A 23,030-nucleotide genomic window follows, 5' to 3' on the forward strand; every position below is an offset into this window, starting at 1 on the left:
GGCACCGCCCAATTATGATCACATTTATGTATATCGGTAACAGTTCTAGCAATTTGTACCAAACTCGGTATGATTATTGTGCTTGCCACATAAAAGCAAACCGTTGAAAATTATTGAAATCGGACTAAAATTACGGCCGCTTTTCATATAACGGTAAATTTCAGAAATGCTTGAAATTTCAATATTTCGAAATTTAAGGATGCTAGTTTACTTAATATTTATACACCCGCTTATCATGTAGCGGTAGCTTTCGGAAAGGTGGAAAACATATATTTAATACTTGCGCCGGGTATTTAATGTTCGGCTCCGCCCGAAGTTAGACTTTCTTACTTGTTATAAATGCAATTCATCTGGCAATCGAAAAATAAACTTTCAAATAAAGACAAAACGTGAAAAAAAACCATCACAATTTGATACGCGTAAATGCAATTATTTTAATTTGTAATNCAATTCATCTGGCAATCGAAAAATAAACTTTCAAATAAAGACAAAACGTGAAATAAAACCATCACAATTTGATACGCGTAAATGCAATTATTTTAATTTGTAATTATATATCCATTTTTACACCAAACAAATTTAACGTTCAAAATTTTGCATATATAAATACTTATGTCGAGCATCAAAACAAAGAGAAAAAGTAATAGATGGCCCGCAGAGTAACCGTTGCCAAGTTTCTAAGTGACTTAAGTCTAAAGAGCCGGTTATATTTACATTGTACTGCAGCGCACAACATGAGTACTGTCACATATCGAATCGGTTTAATGAGTTTTGCACATGATTCAATAATACAAGGTTAGATAATTATTGACAGCTGCGGTTTGACACTCCCTTACAAAAGGTTGCATTTACGAAGGCCGGAGAAAGGGGAAGAATGAAATCTCTTGGTGCGAAAATGGTAGTAGAAAGGTACGCAAAGTAGGTAATTAGTAGTGGAATTCCTTTTGTAAATTCTAATGTATTTGCAGGAAATCTGGCATTTTAAACTAAATGATGAACGTAATATTGATATATCTACATTAATTAAGTAATCAATGTGCTATTTAGCTGTATAAAAACTGAAAAATGATTCAAAATTAAAATAAGACTACTATGATATTGATGTAAACATCCAATTTAAAAACAGTTTATGTTTTCATCAGTTAAATATGCTTCATATGCATATACAAATAAACATATTGCACAAAATCTTATACTTCTATTTCATATAAAAGCTACATTGTTTCCATTTTAATTTGCAGAGAAACAACACGGTGCCACTGCTAAGGGAGCGGTGCGAGAGAGACAACTGTCAGTTTATCGAACCTTGTATTATTGAATCATGAGTTTTGCATACAAGCGATTATCTGACGCAGCGCATGACAGGGAATGATAGCGAAATCCGGTGAATTTTGATTTTTCGCTATGTGACGTTTTAAAAGAGAGCTGCCACTCCTATTGCCTTCATTGGTCTGTTCCAGTACCCATAAGATTTACTGGAATTACTGGGAAGTCGTTCCTTTATATACATTGGATCATATTTATTATCGAAACAAAGTCGATTATAAAGTTAGTTGCCGCCATTCCATTAAAAATTAGTGTCGACTTCATTTAGGCTATGAATACGCGCTCTTCAGTTATGTCTGCCTAACTATATCCTGGAGTACTGGATTATACTAACTGATTACACTGAACAACTGATTCTAGGAGATTATGCGCTCTATGCGGAGTATGCTTCTCATGCACTGCTTTTCCATGCCCTGCACTGCAATGTAAGTATATTTAACCAGCGCTTAAGAGCACGGTTACCCATGATCGTGTACGCAGCGTACCTTAGAAGTGCGAAGAGACATCAAGTTTGCTGTTGATAGAAAGAGAGAGAAGCCAGGTCAAAGTCACGGTCATGCGGTGGTGAGTTTTTGTTAACACGCAGATCCCATAAAAATCTTGCGATAAGATAGATTGTGTCAGCTGGCACGTTTTCCGTTTTTACGTCCGTGGGTAACTGCGCTTGAAGTCTTGCATAAAATATGTCACTTGGTTTCGAAGATGCCAATAATTTCTGCCTAATAACAAAATGTTGTCACTGAAACTATTCTTTTGAATGATTATATCGTATATGCTCTCTGATTCATAAAAAAAACACAAATTTGTTTATCCTCTTAGAGCAGTCTTTCTCAAGGTTGGTCATATCGCCCCCCAGCACGAAGCTCAGAGATGAGTAGGGGCATTTAATAAAAATTGGAACTGGTTTTAAAGATGCGCAGAAAATGTAAGTTTGAGTTAGATAATTTTAATCGGTTCTTACAAATAATTTTACTCACACGGACGGTGCACGAAATAAGTTTGAGAACCTTTGCCTTAAAGAAAAAGTAAATTTTTTTAATACTTACGAAAACCATCCAGGTATTTGATTATGTGGGTAGCGAAAAGCGGCTGCGGCAAATTCTGCGTAAGGTGCAGCATTAACAGCTGGATCGTAATCATAAGCGTATTCATTTTTTGTAATATGGTACAATAAATTTTTGTCGTAAGCATACGAAGATCCAATTAAAAGCGGTAACCAATCATAGAAAGTAATCTTTTGATATTGCGCGATATTTATTTTTCTTGCTTCTTGGAAAAGACGCTTATCCGAGAAATGAGGGTTCAGCTGTTCCAATTCCCTAGCAATTCGGTTATGTTCGCGCACAATAATGGTATGTAGTACAGCAATTGTTGGAATGAACTGATTACGCATATCTGGTATGCTATAGCATTGATAATTCCCATCTCCGCATTCAGTTTCAGGATTCATGGATAATGGCAACCAGTCACGGTTATTGACCAAACTTGTTTTAAGCAGACCGTGTTTAAAAACACGAAATTTTGAATTATGTTCTATGGAGTTGCCATAAACAAAGGAAAGATCAAGATATGCTGAAGTCATCGATATCTTTTCTGAATATGGCAAACCACTAGCGGAACATACAGCATCAGTATCAGAAGCACTTCTTGCGAAATTAAGGCACTTTTTCGCGGAACTCTGAGAAATTGGTCCGAGCGGATGAAGAAAGATTGGATAGCAAAATGTACTCTCCGGATGTGTACAGCAGTCATCTGAAGGATAAATAACAGAGACAAAACTATTATAAGAGAAAAGATTAATCAATAATTATTATATTAAGACAAATATTTTTCGAGTCATCTATAATTATTATCCAAAGAATTAGGTATATTATAAAAGTCCTTTCATAATAATTATCATAGAGATAAATATTTTTGAGTCTTCAAAGACTTTTATTTTATGACTTATATTTTAAAAGAAAAGAAATTTTAAGTCTGAAAAGATGGGACTTGTTCAAGAGCATTTCAGGATTAGTTGGGGACCAGATCGGGGCTAGGTGGAGACCAATTCGAGCCTAGATGGGGAGTAGTTTGGGACCAGTTGGGGCTTGGTTTGGGACACGTTCAGAACTATATACAAAATTTTTTCGCACTCATAATTGTTATCAAAAGACTTTTATAATATAAGTCTCAAAATAAAAGTCTTTGAAGACATAAAAATATTTATCTCAATGATAATTGTTATGACAAGACTTTTATAATAGAAGTCTCAAAATAAAAGTCTTTGAAGACATAAAAATATTTATCTCAATGATAATTGTTATGACAAGACTTTTATAATAGAAGTCTCAAAATAAAAGTCTTTGAAGACATAAAAATATTTATCTCAATGATAATTGTTATGACAAGACTTTTATAATAGAAGTCTCAAAATAAAAGTCTTTGAAGACATAAAAATATTTATCTCAATGATAATTGTTATGACAAGACTTTTATAATAGAAGTCTCAAAATAAAAGTCTTTGAAGACATAAAAATATTTATCTCAATGATAATTGTTATGACAAGACTTTTATAATAGAAGTCTCAAAATAAAAGTCTTTGAAGACATAAAAATATTTATCTCAATGATAATTGTTATGACAAGACTTTTATAATAGAAGTCTCAAAATAAAAGTCTTTGCAGACTTAAAAATATTTATCTCGCTGGTAATTATTATAAAAAGGCTTCTATTATATCAGTTTAAAATAATAGTTATCGATGACTTAAAAAAATTTTCTCACACATAATTATTATCAAAAGGCTTTTATAATTTGAACGAAAAATTTGGATGAATTTTTTAAAACTGAAATAATTATTATTCTGGTTCCCTGATAAATAATAATAATTATATGGTACCTCCAATATTAAAATTGAATTATTTTAATAATTAATAATTAAGTCAGAAAGTCGGCCGCTGTGGTGTAGTGGTAAGCAGTGCGCGCTTCCACTCCGCTGCGCCTGGGTTCAACCCCTGGTAAAAGCAACATCGAAAAAAAAAAATAGAAAAAAGGTTTTTTCTTAACAGCGGTCGTCCCTCGGCAGGCAATGGCAAACCTCCGAGTGTATTTCTGCCATGAAAAACAGCTTCTCATAAAAATACAATCGCCGTTCGGAGTCGGCGTTAAACTGTAGGTCCCTCCTCTTTGTGTGACAACATCAAGGCGCACGCCACAAATCGGAGGAGAAGCTCGGCCAAACACTAACATATGTGTAAGCGCCAATCTATTATTATTATTATTAAGTCAGAAAGTAAGTACATGTCGTTAATAAACGATAGGAAAACCAACAACAATAGAAGTTATAGCTGCTGACTTCTTCATTGANAGAAAGTAAGTACATGTCGTTAATAAACTATAGGAAAACCAACAACAATAGAAGTTATAGCTGCTGACTTCTTCATTGAGTTGGCTGGGACTTGAATAGCAACTATAACTTCTACCAGTTGTAAATTACAGTCGACGAATCTTATATTGTTCGCTTAATTCGTAATTTCGAAAAATTTGTTAAATCGAGTGATTTTTTTCTATAATAACCGCATCTTTTCAAATGAATAACTAAATACATTCAGTTTAAAAAGTATAATATATTATATTGTAATACATATAAATATATATGTTGTATAAATATATTATATTGTATTTAATTCAACGAACAAATAATTCGAACGTTTTTCGCACTGCAATTTTTTGCAAATCTCTTAATACCGAAAGCAGGGTTGTGTGATTTCAAATCCTTTTTGATTTAAAATCCGTTTTTAATAAACAAATATATTGATTTACGATTTGGTTTGTTGGCCAAATAAAAAATAAAATTTATTTGCGATTTAATTGGTCAACCATATAAGAAATAAATTTTATTTGTGAATTGCTTGGTCAACCAAATAAAACACAAGTTTTATTTGTGATTTACTTGGTCAACCAAATAAGAGATAAATTTTATTTCTGATTGGCTTGGTCAACCAAATAAAATATAAGTTTTATTTGTGATTTGATTCGTCAGCCAATTAAAAAATAAAATTTATTTGTGTCTTGAATCGCCTTCCACATAAGAAATAAAATTTATTTGTGATTTGATTGATAGAGCGGATCAATTTGATTCGTGATTTTTCAGCTAAATATTACTTTTTTATGCAACACACATACGATATTCAGTTATCTCCCAACTTCCACTTCGGGATTTTTGGGACTATTTCGAGATTTTCTGGGTTCTCGGGACCATATCGGGATCTGCTTAGAAATTTTCGGGGTTCTCGGGATCTTAGGGACTACTTCAGGATTTTTTGGAGTTTGTGGACTATTGCGGGATTTTCGAGATTTATTAGGAATTTCTTTTTTTTCGAGACTACTTCAAAATCTTCGGAATTCTCGGGAATATATCGAGATTTTTGAGACCATTTCGGAATTTTCGGACTATTTGGGGATTTTCGAGATTTCTCTAGGATTTGCGGAACTATTTCGGGATTTTTGGGGTTCTCGGGTCCATATCGAGATCTGTGGGACCACTTCGGCATTTTTGAACTATTTCGGATTTTTGAGACTAGTTCCGAATTTTTGGTACTATTTCGGAGTTTTAAGACTACTTCGAGATTTCCAGAGGGATTTTTTCGGAATTTTTGGGACCAATTCTTGGATTTTGGGACTATTTGGAGTTTTTCGAACAACTTCGAGATTTTCGGGCTTCTCTGGATTTTCGGGACTACTTCGGAGAACTTGCACTATTTCGGAATTTTCGAGACCTTTCGGGACTATTTCGGGTCTTCCAAGACCAATTACGAGAACCTCGAAAATCTCGAAAAACCCGAAATAGTCCCAATACTTCCGATTTTGTCCCAAAAATCTCTAACTGGTAGTAGTAAGTAGTCTCGAAAAACCCGAAATAGTACCGAAAATCCCGAAGAAATCGCGAAATAGTCCAACAATCCCAGAATAGTTGCAAAATTCCCGATATATTCCCGAGATCCCCGAAAATCTCGAAGTTGTCCTAAAAATTCCGATATAGTCCCAAAAATTTTAAAATCTCGAAGTAGGCTCGAAACACCCGAAATAGTCCCAAAAATTCCAAAGTAGTCCCGAAGTTCCCGATGTAAAATAATCTCGAAAATCCCGAGAAAATCTCCAAAATCCCGAAATGGCCCCAACCATACCGAATTAGTTCCAAAATCCTGAAAATGCCGAAGAAGTCTCGAAAACCCCGAAGCAGTTCCAAAAACCAAAATAGTCCCAACCAAGTAGTCCCGATATGGTCCCGAGAACCCCGAAAATCTCGAAGTAGTCTCTAAAATCCCGAAGGTGGAAGTGGGAAGATACTTGAATATCGTATATGTGTTGCATAAAAAAGTAATATTCAGCTGAAAAAACAACGAATGCAATTGATTCGCTCTACAAATCAAATCACAAATAAATTTGATTTCTTATTTTTCTTTGATTCAAATTACAAATAAATTTGATTTCTGATTAGGAAGGTGATTAAAATCACCAATAAATTTTATTTCTTATTTGGTCGACGAATCAAATCACAAATAAATTTGATTCCTTATTTGGTTGTCCAAGCAAATCACAAATATATTTTAGCTCTAATTTGGTTGACGAATCAAATCACAAATAAAATTTACTTTTTATTTGGTTGACGATCAAATCACAAATAAAAATTATCTTTTATTTGGTTGACCATGCAAATCACAAATAAATCTTATTTTTTATTTGGTTGACGAAGCAAATCACAAATAATTTTATTTTTTATTTCAAATAAAATTTATTTAGGATTTGATGCAACTTTCAATTCAGAAATAAATTTGATTTATGGATTTGTGATTTGACTAAATCAAAATCACGCAACCCTGACCAAAAGTATCTTGATGTTAAAACCAATTACTTACATATATATTTTCTGCAGTTAACTATCGTTGACTTAACGAACCGTTTGCGTTCGTAATATCGAAAGATCAATGAGATAATTTTGTGATTCGTTAAACCGAAAACTAGATATTCCGAAAGACTGGAAGTGCACTGTATTGTTGTTTTTCCACAACATTTTTCATTAAAAACGGCCTCAAGCTCAAAAAAGATTGTTGAATATTATTATTTGCCCAAGAATAACACTAAACCAATAACTTAATGGAAGTTTAAATTTCTAAACATAGAATCTTGAAAAAAAAAACCGACAACCACATGATCAAATCTAAGTAGCTGGGTTGACTAAATGAAAAAGTGGAAAAAGCAACAACAATTTACATGGCGAACTTAGCTTAAGGGGTAATATCATTGGCTTTGAATGCCGAAGTTGCGAGCAGGATTGCCGTTTTAGGCTTTTTCTATTCCGACATCCCGGACAATTTTCCATGTCCCGAAATCCCGGGATTACAACTCCGGGATCCCGAGATTTTTACTTATTCATTTACAGAATGAAAGAGATAATGAAAACAAAAAAAAAAAGAATTCATTTGACATGAAACAGGAGAAGTACAGAACACCAAAAATTTAGATTCAAATTGAACTTGAGCCCTGCCTGAATAACTGACAAGTACAGTAAATTTTGTGTAAGAACTGTGTAATAACGAAAAATCTGGTAGCAATTGAAAACAAAACAAGCTTTTACAGTGTGGCAGTGTGCAAAAAGTTGTAATGAAGTCGAAGTCCCGAAAAAATCTCGGAATCCCGGGATTAGAATGTTTACATCACGAAATCCCGGCGCTGTTAAAATGCTGCGGGATTAAATGCCCTAGTAGGATAGTAGGACGCTTCAAATTTTGGTAGGTTTATTTGCTCATAAAACATGTCTGGTTTGTTGCAATGTATCATTTTGTCAGCAATGTGAGTCGGCTTATCAAATTTGGACAGTATCAAACCTGGAAATTTTTCAGTTATTCCACTTCGTCATTTAAAAAAATGTGAAACCCGATTCTTCTCCATCGTCATTTAAAAAAGGGATACCTGATTTTTTTCAAATGCTTGTAGAGTTTTTAGAAAATACTTTCAGAAACAACATTCCTATATTTACCTTTGTAAATAGTTCCGCTTTTACCAGTTTTACCTTCATTCAGAGCGGTAAAATTGTTTGCCATTATCAGGGCCGTCGAGAGAACATTCGGGCCCGGGACTAAAAAATGACGGTCCCCTATATATAAAGTGTATACAATTAAAAGCATATGGCTCAAATCACCGAAAACGAAATATTTTTTTCTCAGGCTTCGCAGATTTTTGATTATATCTAGGTCATACATATTCTGAGGTATTAGCACGATTCGCCTTCCCTCAATCATGTCAATTCACTTAATCCTGATTTCTTCGATTGCCTTGTATAACTTTGAAGTTATTTAAAAATTATTCGATAAAACAATCAGTGATTAACTTTCTTAATGAAAATAAAGTCGGCATCATTTTTAAGGTAATGTCCAATACATCAAAAAGTTTCTTTCCGCGGAATCCACCAGGCTAAAAAATGGAAAAATCTGGTTTTCTTCAAGCATTTTCGGCCTTCTTCACAATAGGGCAGTTTCCTATCATTAACCATGTATTTTCGATGCAAAACTATTTGTAACGTTAGTCTTTTTACTAATTGAATTTTCAGGTAAAATAATTTTTTTATTTAGTTAGTGATAGGGCTCATTTGAAAGCAACATTGTAAGCTCTTCAACGTGCTATTGACCCGTATATAAAATTCATATTCTTTCTAACACAAATAGGCTAACAAAAATAAAAATTACGTGGAAAAGTTAAAAAAAAACGCAAGAATTATATTCAGAATATATTCAGCCTAATTGCGTAAGTCGAAAATTAGGCTAAATTGTACGACCCGACAACATTGCCATTGTCTACTGTCCTGCTGAAATAAATTCAACAAATTCGCTGTAATTTCGTNTTAAAATTCATATTCTTTCTAACACAAATAGGCTAACAAAAATAAAAATTACGTGGAAAAGTTAAAAAAAACGCAAGAATTATATTCAGAATATATTCAGCCTAATTGCGTAAGTCGAAAATTAGGCTAAATTGTACGACCCGACAACATTGCCGTTGTCTACTGTCCTGCTGAAATAAATTCAACAAATTCGCTGTAATTTCGTATATGGGCTATTCTGCACTGAATGAAGAAATGTGGAAAAACATAAATAAATATGAAAGAAGGTTAAAATTGGCTTACATTATCGTTAACCAATTCTAGAACAAGAGGCGCAAATTTTTTTGGGAAAATTTTCCTTAAATTCGGTCAAATTTGAAAAGCAATGAGGCCCTATAGAGGAGCTTTTTACAATTCTAAAAGTGAAAACCCCAGAGCGTGGAGGCTTTTGTTTAAAAAGTTATTAACTTTTAAAGTTGCACAATTCACCATAATAATTTCATTGATTACATGGAAGTGGTGGAAATGAACACAGATATTGGTGCTGCCAGATGATGAGAATAGTAAAAAAAGTGGGGGGTTTTTGTATTCACCTTATATTGAAATACCGTTTTATATAAAAAAAAGCGACGCAGGTGAAGTATTGATTTTAATAAAAATTGAAAATTTATCATTACTAGTGTTCGCCCAGCGGTTGAAATTCAACCGCTAAAATTAAGGATAGTTTATGTGAGTTCAGGTGAGCTGAAATAACATTAGTTGGAATTGGTTAAGTGGAGGGGAGTTTAGCTTAGTACNTGATAGGGCTCATTTGAAAGCAACATTGTAAGCTCTTCAACGTGCTATTGACCCGTATTTAAAATTCATATTCTTTCTAACACAAATAGGCTAACAAAAATAAAAATTACGTGGAAAAGTTAAAAAAAACGCAAGAATTATATTCAGAATATATTCAGCCTAATTGCGTAAGTCGAAAATTAGGCTAAATTGTACGACCCGACAACATTGCCATTGTCTACTGTCCTGCTGAAATAAATTCAACAAATTCGCTGTAATTTCGTATATGGGCTATTCTGCACTGAATGAAGAAATGTGGAAAAACATAAATAAATATGAAAGAAGGTTAAAATTGGCTTACATTATCGTTAACCAATTCTAGAACAAGAGGCGCAAATTTTTTTGGGAAAATTTTCCTTAAATTCGGTCAAATTTGAAAAGCAATGAGGCCCTATAGAGGAGCTTTTTACAATTCTAAAAGTGAAAACCCCAGAGCGTGGAGGCTTTTGTTTAAAAAGTTATTAACTTTTAAAGTTGCACAATTCACCATAATAATTTCATTGATTACATGGAAGTGGTGGAAATGAACACAGATATTGGTGCTACCAGATGATGAGAATAGTAAAAAAAGTGGGGGGTTTTTGTATTCACCTTATATTGAAATACCGTTTTATATAAAAAAAAGCGACGCAGGTGAAGTATTGATTTTAATAAAAATTGAAAATTTATCATTACTAGTGTTCGCCCAGCGGTTGAAATTCAACCGCTAAAATTAAGGATAGTTTATGTGAGTTCAGGTGAGCTGAAATAACATTAGTTGGAATTGGTTAAGTGGAGGGGAGTTTAGCTTAGTACTCAGCATAATATAACATACCGTAACATAAGATTTGTTGCTTTTTCAGGGAGTAACAAATATTAGGGCAGGGTGCGCCAAGTGACGAACCACAATAAATGAAATGATTGGATTTTTGGTATAATTCAAATTTGTACGTCTGTTTATTCACGAAATTTAGGCAATACAATGCTACTTGAAAGTAAATTCAATTCTGCCCAAGTGGCTTAACCAGAGGAGGTAATCCGGCAAAAACAAGTGCGATGCGATCGCGGCGGTAGTTGAATACGAAGTGCTTAAAACTTTCTTAATTGCGGGCACGGGTCACCCCATGACCCCGCTTACAACAAAAACAATCCAATTTTCCATTTCCAAAATTAATTCACAATAATATAAATGACAAGGTTGCCGGCCGCACGCATAATATGAGAAATGAGAAAAAAAATATTAAGACTAGTCAAATTCGATCAAATTGGCGCTCATGTCCTCGACATGCCGGCCCGCCTCCACCGGTGCAACGTGCAGCAATTCCTGCAACTTTTCGAGCGTCACCCTGGTCTGGTGGAATAAGTCCCGAGGGCGCCGTTGAACTTTGTTGCGGCCACCTGGGGCCCGACTCGCTGGTGTTTTGACCACACGGCTGGCGAGTGTGGGTGGGCCGCGGGGGACTTGCGCACGCGACTTGGCGTGGCGATGGCGTTCCAGTGGGTGGTGGGCCATCCCACACCGGTGGCAACTATCAGCTGAGCTACATGCGCCTGTGGTATGCGAGGTGGCCAAACAATTAATACAATATTTGTGTATTCGCGCGGATTCATACCGCTCATCGGGCGTCAGGGCTCGGAACGCGTGACAAAACCTGAGCGGGTGGTAGCGGCAGCACAAGTGGCATTGGCTGACTTCCATTACAAGTCTGTCCATCTGTGGAGAGACCTTCGAAAAAATGAATTAGTCACGTCATTTTATAGCGAACTGTGCATATATGGGAACTAGAGTGGGTGAAAGCATCAGGGAATGAAACCGAAACCNTTATCAGGAACTGTAATTTTCGATTTTCTTTCCTCAACGTTTAAGACATTGTGATTTAAATAATATCAACAAAATTTCTGTGAAAAACCGAAACCGGAACGAAACCGAAACTAAAACCGAAATAAATTTTGAAGAACGAAACCAAAACCGAAACCGAAACACTTGGCAAAACCGAAACCCAAACCGGAACGTTATTTTGAATCGGTTTCATTCCTTGGAAAGCATGCAGGGCGGATAGAGAGATTCTACAGAGTGGGCAATAAACATAGCTTTGCAATATTGCGCGTGATGGTTCCGGCTTGGGTGTGAATATCCGCTACGCGAACATTTGCATCTTGACCGGGGTGAAGTTTCACAACGCGCCCGAGTCTCCACTCGTTAGGGGGTAGAAGGTCGTCCTTGACGACAACGAGGTCTCCTTCCTTAATGTTAAGTTCTTGTCGCTTCCACTTATACCGTTTGTGGAGTTCTTTTAGATATTCATTTTTCCAGCGATTAAACGACCTTAAATTTTTGCCATTTGTTCGTCAAAGAGAGGGTTACCGAGTGGGGTTCAGGCAAAGAGAGAAGTGAAGCACCACGTTAGAAATGTCCTGGCGTTAACGCCAACAGATCAGTGGGATCCTGAGACATTGGGGAGAGCGGCCTTGAGTTCAACACCGCTTCAATTCGGATAAGGAGGGTGGTGAATTCTTCGAAGGTGAAGTTGTGATTTCCTGCGACCTTCGTGGAATGGATTTTGAAGCTTTTTACAGCAGCTTCCCATAGNTGGATTTTTAAGCTTTTTACAGCAGCTTCCCATAGCCTGCCCATGTGAGGAGCATATGGTGGGATGAACTGGCATGAGAATCCGTGGGTTGCGTATTTTTCGGATGCGCACCTACCAAAGTTTTTCCGTTGTCGGATATGATTTTATGGGGGATTCCACGGCGGCCGACAAATCGGGTGAAGGCTGCTTTGAACGCTTCAGTGGTCAGACTTGAGCATAATTCTAAGTGTACTGCTATGGTCGAGAAGCACACAAATACACACACATACGCCTTTCGGCTCGTCGGAGGGTAGATGTTTTGACGAGAAATGGTCCAGCAAAGTCAACGCCTGTGATATGAGAGGGGAGTGTCTAGGTGGATCGTTCAGGAGGCATCGGGTTCAATGTAAGCAGAGTGCTTTTTTTGCTGATGGGGGTAGATGCGGTAAGTAATCGAATCTCATTTGGATAGTACATAAGCTGTGCTTGAGCGATGATACGTTTTTTTGATTCGGTTATTTCGTTGTGCGTTAGGGAGAGAGAAGTGGGTATCGGCTGCTTTCTCGTTGCGTTTATAACCCAATGCATAAACGCTATTACTCGCAACGCTCGAGCAAAGGAGGAAAAACGCTCAAGTATGTCCACTGATTCAATCCTGTGCAGGGATTCAATACGTCGTAGTTCTGGGGGTGACGAATGTGGAGATGGGTTTTTTGGCCACGAAGTGGGGAGTTTTTGCAGCCATTCTGGGCCATTCCACCATAATGCGCATGTCGCAAGATCTTGAGGATGGCATCCGCGGGTGCCTAGATCGGCAGGATTCTCTGCACCAGGTACATGCCGCCAAGTAGCATTGCTCACATTTTGGAGTATGAACGAAATTCTATTGGAAACATAAGTTTTCCAAGTGTGTGGCGGTTTTTCTAACCACGCCAACACAATGGAAGAATCTGACCAGAGGTATAAATCATGAGCAGGCAAATCTAGTTGGGAGTGGAGTTGATTAACCAGCTTGGAGAGTAGGGCGGCTCCACAAAGCTCAAGCCTGGAGAGGCTGACTGTTTGCAGGGGGGCTACCTTACTTTTAGCTGCGAGTCTGTGTGACGAGAAGGAGTTTTCGTCAATTTGTACTCGGAGGTAGACACAGGCGCAATAAGCTTTTTCAGAGGCGTCTGAAAACCCATGTCCTTGTACACGGTGAGTAGGAGAGAATTGCACCCAGCGGAGAATAACAATTTCATTAATCGCGGGGAGGTTTTCAGGCGATTTTTCACTGAAGTCTGCAGCGTCTGCTCACTAGGAGGTGCGGCTGCAAGCGGGCGTCTGTCTTGGAGCAAGCGGCCCGCAATACAAATGTGTATCCGGTTGAATACCTTCCACCCCAGCAATGGTTGTGCGCTGGGTTTGAGACACGCCATGTAAAAAAATATTGCCAATGAAAACAACAAAAAAAGCCTCGGATAACTGCATCCGCAAACTGAACAAGGACCATGAATTACGGATGTGCACCTGGAATGTCCGGACCCTCTATAGGGAAGGTGCCTCTATCCAACTGCTGGACGTCATCACAAAATACCTGGCTGACATCACCGCAGTTCAGGAAATCCGATGGACGGGGCATGGCTGCAAAGAAATTTGCAGCATGCGACATCTACTACAGCTGCCATGAGACGGCGCACAAATTTGGTGTCGGATTTGTGGTTGGGCGGAGACTCCGACACCTTGGCTCCCGGTTCACGCCCATCAGTGAGCGAATCGCCACAATCCGCATAAAGGCGAAATTTAACAACATCAGCCTAATTTGTGGGGACGCCCGACGCAAGAGAAGGACGACGAGACTAAGGAGTTTTTCTATGAGCGTCTAGGAGAAGCGTATGAGCGCTGCCCCTCCACAATATTAAAATCGTTTTGGGCGACTTTAACGCCAGGGTGGGCAAAGAAGGCATATTTGGTCCAACAGTCGGGAAATTCAGCCTTCATAACAACACCTCCGACAACGGAGAGAGGCTGATGGACTTCGCCGCGGCACGGAACATGGAAGTCAGTAGTACCAGACACCAGAATCGAAACATCCACAAAGCAACTTGGGTGTCCCCTGTTCAAAGAATAAAGAACCAAATTGATCATGTTGTGATAGATGGAAGATACGCTTCGAGCGTTCTTGACGTGCGCTCTATCCGAGGTGCCAACATCGGCTCGGATCACTACCTTGTTGCAGCTAAGGTCCGCATGCGCCTCTGTGCAACAAAAAAAGTGCGGCAGGCAACGCGACGAAAGTTCGACATCGCAAAGCTGCAGTCACAACGGACTCTCAATCCTACTTAATCAAGCAACTCCTCATCGCCTGGACATAAATGAGCAGTGGGACTCCATCTTTCAGTCCCTTCGTACCGCTGCGGACGAACCGCGTAGAAGCAACTGGTACGGCGAAGAGTGCCGCGCGGCTGCTGCAGAAAACTACGCAGCATACAAAGCTACCCTGCAGCCAATGGCGACACGCCGCCACAATTGAGCGTTACCGGGAGAAAAGGAGGGAAGAGAGACGCCTTTTCAAGAGAAAGAAAAGGGAGGCAGTAAGGCCTGAGTGCGAAGAGCTTGAGATGCTGGCAGAGTTGAACGCGGCTCGAAGATTCGATCAGAAAATAAGGCAGCAATCAAATGGTTTTAAGACCGGGGCTAGCTCCTGCAAAGATGAAGATGGAAACCTGGTAACAGATGTCCATAGTACACTTGAGATATGGAGGGAACACTTTTCATTGCTTTTAAATGGAAAAACAGATGGCGCGTTTGATGAAGGAGAACCCAAACCAATGTATAGGGACTAAGCTCGCGTCCCTCAACTGGACCAAGGCGAGGCGAGAACTGCAATAAAGTGGCTTAAGAACAACAAAGCCCCCGGAGCCGATGGTATACCGGATGAGCTGTTCAAAGCCGGTGGCGAAGAGTTGGTGGGGCTTATGTAACGGCTTTTAAGCAGAATTTGGTCTGATGAATACATGCCCGAAGAATGGAATCTCAGTGTACTTTGCCCAATCCACAAGAAGGGAGATCCCGCCGTTTGCGCCAATTATCGCGGAATAAGCCTTCTTAATATTGCATACAAGGTCCTGTCGACGATACTGTGTGAAAGACTGAAGCCGTTCACGAACCAGCTGATTGGACCTTATCAGTGTGGCTTCAGACCTGGTAAGTCCACCATTGACCAGATTTTCACAGCACGTCAAATCCTGGAGAAGACACTAGATAAGCAAATCGACACACACCATCTTTTTGTTGACTTTAAAGCTGCTTTTGATAGCACGAAGAGGAGCTGCCTGTACGACGCCATGTCCAAATTTGGGATCCCCGCAAAACTAATACGGCTATGTAGAGTGACGTTGAGCACAACCTTCAGCTCCGTCCAAATTGGGAAGGACCTCTCCGCGCTGTTTGAGACCACACGAGGTTTTAGACAAGGCGATTCGCTCTCGTGCGACTTTTTCAATCTGATGCTGGAAAGCGTAATAAGCGCTGCCACTCTGAATCGCAGCGACACCATATATAGCAAAAGAACGATGCTGCTGGCGTATGCAGATGATATCGATATCGTAGGTCTGAAACAAAGGGACGTAACCGCAGCATTTTCCAGTTTAGAAAAAGAAGCTAAAGAGGTTGGTCTAGCGGTGAACGAGGGAAAGACAAAGTACCTCCTGGCAACATATAAAGAGTCCACGCGCTACGGGACACACGTCACTGTTGGCAGATATAACTTTGAAGTAGTGAAGGACTTTGTCTACCTAGGATCCAGCATAAACACCACCAACAACGTCAGCCTGGAGATCAAGCGAAGAATAACTCTTGCCAACAGGTGCTACTTTGGGCTCGGTAGGCAATTGAAAAGCAGAGCCCTCTCTCGACGAACGAAACTCACGCTCTACAAATCTCTCATCATGCCCGTCCTTTTGTATGGCGCAAAATTTTGGACGATGTCGAACAAAGATGAGAAGGCTTTGGGGGCCTTCGAGAGAAATATTCTACTCAAAATCTATGGCCCTGTTTTCGTGGATGGCGGATATCGGAGAAGATGGAATGACGAACTGTATGAGCTTTTTAACGAAATGGACATAGTTAAGCGCATAAAAATACAGCGATTGCGTTGGCTTGGACATGTTGTACGCATGGATGACGACTCTCCGGTGAAAAGACCCTTCGACTCCGCACCCATGGGTGGACAACGAAAGCAGGGACGCCCACAAACGCAATGGAAAGACCAAGTGCAGAAGGACTTGTCCGCACTCGGGATAACCAACTGGCGCAAATTCGCGCGGGAGAGAAGCAATTGGAGAAGCTTTTTGGTCTCGGCCCAAACCGCCAAACGGTTGTAGTGCCAAATAAGAAGAAGAAGAAGTTCCATTTGTGGAAAGCGCCGGGTTTTACGTGCTCGTCCCAGCCAGTTCCTCCCATCCATATTTACTGAAGGAGCACTTTAGCGGAAATCATTATTGACGTTAGCCATCCTGCCGGGTCAAACAATTTCGCTACCGCTGATAATATTTGCCGTTTTGTCCTCGAGTTGGCAGCGGGAACAGGATCGTACGTGTAAGAGAAGGAGTCGGTTAGCGCGTTCCATTTTATGCCTAGCGTTTTTGTAGAGCTAGTGTCATGAAACTGGAGAAAATCAACATCAAGGACCTCGGAATTTGGGACTGATTCCAGGATTTTTGGGTGATTTGAGGTGATTTTTCGTAGTGGAAAACCTGCAGATTTTAGAGCGTCTTTAACTTGGGTTAATGAGCTTATAGTGGACTGTATATTATGCCCGCCTGAGGGAATATCGTCCACGTATATTGCTCGTGGGAGGATATTGCTGGCGAGCGGGAATTCCTCTTGACAATCCTGCGCTAACTGATGAAGCGTACGGATTGCAAGATAGGGAGCGCAGTTGACGCCAAAGGTGACTGTTTTCAGCTTAAAATCGTCTATGGGCTTATTTGGGGACCTACGAAAGACGATTCTTTGGAAGTCTTGATCTTCCTTGTGGTCGAGAATTTGGCGATACATTTTTTCGATGTCGCCATTAAAAACAAACTTGTAGAGGCACCATCGGGTAATGATGAGCATCAAGTCGTTTTGAAGGGTTGGGCCAGTGTATAGTACGTCATTGAGGGAGTTTCCAGAGTGGGATATTCTGGAGGCATTGAAGACTACGCGTACTTTTGTTGTTTTGCCGTCGGGTTTTATGACAGCATGGTGCGGTAAATAAAAGGAGATGTATTTACCGTCTTTGATGACTTCTTGGGATGAGGTGGGCTCCATATGGTCCATGGTGATGTATTCTTCCAGAACTTCTGAGTACCTTTTGCAGAGGCCAGGTTTTTTCTCCAGAGTCCTTTCGATGCTGATGTGCTGCTGCTGCGCTGCTAGTCGAGAGTGTCCTACAGCCATGATGTCTGGGAATTCGGGTTTGATGGGTAGTTTCATCATATATCGTCCGTCTGCCTGCCAGATTGTTGTGCGTCGATACAGGTCCTCACAGAAGTCCTCTTCACTTCAACGGGGTTGCGTGTCAGCTACTTCCTCCTGTTCCCAAAACTTCTTCAGCAGCGAGTTTAACGATTCATCCTGGGATTCGGTTACCTGGGTTGTAAAGTTGGAGATCCTCTCCTGGATTGGGCCGCTCAGAATCTATCCAAATATCGTATTCTGCGTTATGAGACTTCCGCTTATATTTTGTTGCAGTGCTTGTAGGAGAATTAGGGGGATTGGGTCATTGCCGATTACCATATCTATCTTATTTGGGGTGAAAGAGTTGGGATCGGCAAACCTTAATCGTTTTATCTCTTATAAGTTAATATGAAAGATATTTGAAGTAGGGAGAAAGTGGGTTAATTGGGGCAAAATAATGGCTTGTATCTTTATTTCTTGGCTTCTATCTGTTGAGCACAGTGACTTCGCACATTTTCTTTGAGTTTTGCACCACCATTCCACCCATGCCAGAAATCTCGAATAGGGCATCTGTCATAGGCAAGTGCAGGAGTTTTTGTATTCGGGATGATACAAACGTTTTTTGTGAGCCTTAATCCACCAGAGCGCGAATATTATGATATTCGCCATCACAATATATAGGTACTATCGCCGTTGGGAGGAGAGTTGTGACGTTAGTACTCGAAAAATGAGACGACACTTTATTTACGTCGTTTTTCTCCGGTGGCTTATGTGTCGCATATTTTGTAGTATCCGTATTAGTCTGAGTCGACAGCTCACTCGTTGTTCGCTGGGGTTTTGAATTGGGTTTTGGTTGCTTGGTTTTTTGCTTGAAGTGTAAAAGAGAGTTATGTTTTCTTTGACAGTATACACAAGTCAAGCTGCTTGTACAATCACTCTTTAAATGGGAGTATGAAAGGCAATTTTCACAATAATTGTTCTCTCTTATGAATCTTAAACGGTTAGATACGGACAGTGCTTTAAATTTAACACATGTCTTCATGGGTGCCGTGAGTTCCAGAGTTCGCATGAGATCGCCTGATTTATATCTACATGAAAATTTTGAGTTCTACTTTTATTAATGAACGTCGAGTTTTGGTTCATCATTCTGGGTGTAAAATGTGGGGTAGGGGGTTTTAGTTTGCCTGGCCGATATGCATGTAGTCTTTCTACTACTTCATACCGGCTTGTGAGGAATTTATTCATATCTGCCCAAAGTGGTAACTCTTTCCGTGAGCTGAGTGATTTCTACCATAGAGATAGAGTTTCACTGGGCAGTTTTGAAGAGCATAAATATACAAGGATGGGATCCCAATTGCTTATTGGGATTCCTTGCACTGAGAGGGTTGACAGGCAATTGTTGATAGTGGATTGATCTTTTTGGATTTGCTCACCACTTTCTGTATATATGGGGGGAATATTGAATAACGCTTTTAATTGGTTATCTACCAATATCCAATATCCAAGCAAGTTCAAAATTATCGTCAGTGAGAGGGAATTGTTTGACTATTTGTCCTGCCTGACTTCTGGTTTTTTGCCTTAAATGGTATAGTTTCTAGGCGGGTGTTAATTTGGGGTGATTGTTATAGACTGCCGTGAACATATCTCTGAACGCCGGCCAGTATTCGTACCCACCGTGGAAAATTTCTGTATCACACGGTGGTACCTTGAGGANATAAGGGGAAGAAGGGGACAAGAGAAAAGCGATTTCCGTACTTTTCGGGTACCGCTTCTTACAAAGGAGATTAATTGCAAACACAATTTCGTGTGTTATGCTTCTGGGTCGTGCGTATATGTTAGTATGTACATATGTGTGCCCGAAACAAGTGGTTTCAGAGTAATAGCAGGGANAGGAGTTCGAAGTTGGGGTGGAATTTGTGGTTCGAGTGGTGGTTTCTTGGGACTGGGAATTTGCCCCGAGAAGCTGTAAGCCGTCTAAAATTAGCGTCTTACAGTTCTCATAACTTTCTGAGCATTTATTATATTTTTGCTCANTAGTATGTACATATGTGTGCCCGAAACAAGTGGTTTCAGAGTAATAGCAGGGAACTGAACAAACGGTGTACAGCATGTAACTATGTAATTCTTTAATATACGTACGTGACTTGGTGGAATTTTCTACTCTCGTATATATAAGTACATATGTAAGTACGTGTATCGTACGGGCAAATGAGTTGATGTATATATCTGGATGAGTAAATATTGGTTTCGCGCGCAACGCTAGAACTCACAGATATATGTACATACTATGTAGACTTATGTGAATATGAGGGGGCAGTGAAACTGAGATTGGGTAAATATGTATGTAAATTGTATTACGTNAAGATCCGCTAGATTCAGCAAAGCACTCAGAGCAGAATACTGCTCTATATGAGGTTATTAGAGCATCCCACAACTTGTCAAGTTGTTGTAATTTAACATTTAAGAGCGNCAAATGAGTTGATGTATATATCTGGATGAGTAAATATTGGTTTCGCGCGCAACGCTAGAACTCACAGATATATGTACATACTATGTAGACTTANCCGTCTAAAATTAGCGTCTTACAGTTCTCATAACTTTCTGAGCATTTATTATATTTTTGCTCAAAAGATCCGCTAGATTCAGCAAAGCACTCAGAGCGGAATACTGCTCTATATGAGGTTATTAGAGCATCCCACAACTTGTCAAGTTGTTGTAATTTAACATTTAAGAGCGTTCGGGTGTGCTCGCATATAAGGGTGCTGGACCATTTTGAATAAAATGACTCTAGCCTATTGCTATCAAAAAGGAAGTCCTGAAGNCATATGTGATTATGAGGGGGCAGTGAAACTGAGATTGGGTAAATATGTATGTAAATTGTANGGAAGTCCTGAAGGCTTGAGTCAGAATCCGTGGGAGATTTCTTTTTCATTTTGGGTTCTAAAGAGGTAGTTGGGGGAATTAGGGGTGAGACGGGAGTGAAAGAGTAAAAAGCGTAAAAATATCTTTATCTTGTCTTGAGATACCAAGATTCAGTTAACACCTTCTTATTTTCAAATTTAAAATATTTATTTTCGCTACTTTTTAACGATTAATAATTTATTCCTCGTGTGGTGTTATTTTTATGAGCTCGACTGTATCTGGTTCGGGTGCTATTTTCTTGACATCTACTGTATATTGTCTCAGCGCGTCTGAGCCCAATGGTATACATATATGTACGTGCGTACGTATGTGTATTTGCTGGAGTTGCAAATTTTGGAAGCGCAAAAGGTGNACTTTTATTTATGTACATATTTGCCGGGATATATGTATTCTTGAGGAGATATGACTTTAGTTACGGTAAATTAGAAGTTCCGCGACTTCAATTTACCGTACTGGGGAACCGCTAACAAATTTACATACGTGATATGTATATGTATATTTTAGGGTAGTGAAATGGTGCACTTACTTCCTTCCTGGGTACCCCCTTTTTTTTTGTCAGGGCTGTACCGCCTGAAATGGCCGGTATCCTGTCGCTGCCGTTGCTGCAATCCGCTTTTGTTGTTGGTGCTGGGGTCTTCACTGCCGCTAAGGCGGTTTTAAATTCGCCTTTTTGCTTTTTTTGTATTGAACAAGTAACTTTTTTTTTAATATGAAGGAGTTTTTTTTTGTTTTTTTTTTTAACCGTGAGCTCATTTTTTTAAATATGTAGCTCTTTTTTTTTGATATCTTGGGCTTTTTCTTTTTCAGCAATTTCTACTTGTAAGTAGGTACGCACTTTTATCGCACCTTTTTTTCAGCACACTATTCAGCCTTTAGTTTTACTTTGGTTTTTAAGTACATATACACGTTTTGCCACACTTATACGCCAGTTTCAGTTGTTTTTATTGAATTTTCTTTTCTTTTCAGGTATTTACCTGCTTTTTAAACTTTTTATTTTCAGATACTTTCACGTTTTTGCGTCAATTTGCCCACTTCTTATTGTCTTTTTTACATATGACGAACCACCCTAATGCACGCTTTGAGGTGCCGCTATAACAGATGGCTATGATTTTTTGTTTCACCGTATATATTTTAATTTTCACTCAAATTTATTAATCCACTTAACTTTTTGTTAATTTCACTGCGTTCGAATTTGCGTTTCTTTTTAGTTTTATTATTTTTTCGATGCCTTCCTATTCGTTTATTTTTTCACTACCGCTTGTTCTATTATTTCCGCGTAACTACTATCCGCTTTATCGTTCTCTTTCGACTGTTCAATCACTTCGCTTTGTATGTATGCACTTTTAATTTTTGTTCGGTCGCGGGTTGCCCTTTAGCGACAAAGGACCATGTTGCTTTTTCAGGGAGTAACAAGTATTAGCGCAGGGTGCGCCAAGTGACGAAAACCACAATGAATGAAACCCGATTGGATTTTTGGTATAAATCAAATTTGTATGTCTGTTTATTCACGAAATTTAGGCAATACAATGCTACCTGAAAGTAAATTCAATTCTGCCCAAGTGGCTTAACCAGAGGAGGTAATCCGGCAAAAACAAGTGCGATGCGGTCGCGGCGGTAGTTGAATACGAAGTGCTTAAAACTTTCTTAATTGCGGGCACAGGTCACCCCATGACACCCCATGTGATAATTCACAATAATATTAATGATAAGGCTGCCGGCCGCACGTATAATATGATAAATGAGAAAAAAAATATTAAGACTAGTCAAATTCGATCAAAATGGCGCTCATGTCCTCGAGACTATTTAATCTAAATAAAATAACATATGTAGCATAACACAAAACAATATAACATCGCACATTCTTCAGTTGTATTTCCTTTTTATCCCTATCACTTTCTTCCTCTCTAAATTTGTCTCTATCGCTTTCAATGCTTATGTTTATGTTTATCTGCACCTTCATGTTCAAGTTCATGTTCATGTTCAAGTTCATGTTCATGTTCATGCTCAACTTCATCATGCTTCATCTTCATCTTCATCTTCATCTTCATCTTCATCTTCATCTTCATCTTCATCTTCATCTTCATCTTCATCTTCATCTTCATCTTCATCTTCATC

General features: G+C 39.0%; 1 protein-coding gene across 1 annotated transcript in view; it reads right to left on the minus strand.

The window, feature by feature from the left end:
- LOC108359212 (peroxidase-like) overlaps positions 1 to 23,030 on the minus strand; it is a 250,596-nt gene that overhangs the window by 162,575 nt on the left and 64,991 nt on the right. Inside the window, exon 3 of the mRNA XM_017610959.1 lies at positions 2,373 to 3,078. Within this exon, the coding sequence (XP_017466448.1) occupies positions 2,373 to 3,078 (706 nt within the window). The remainder of the gene's footprint in view (positions 1 to 2,372; positions 3,079 to 23,030) is intronic.

This window comes from Rhagoletis zephyria, unplaced genomic scaffold (genome assembly GCF_001687245.7).
Source record: "Rhagoletis zephyria isolate East Lansing unplaced genomic scaffold, Rhagoletis_zephyria_1.1 Rzeph_scaffold_00355, whole genome shotgun sequence".
NCBI lineage: Eukaryota > Metazoa > Arthropoda > Insecta > Diptera > Tephritidae > Rhagoletis > Rhagoletis zephyria.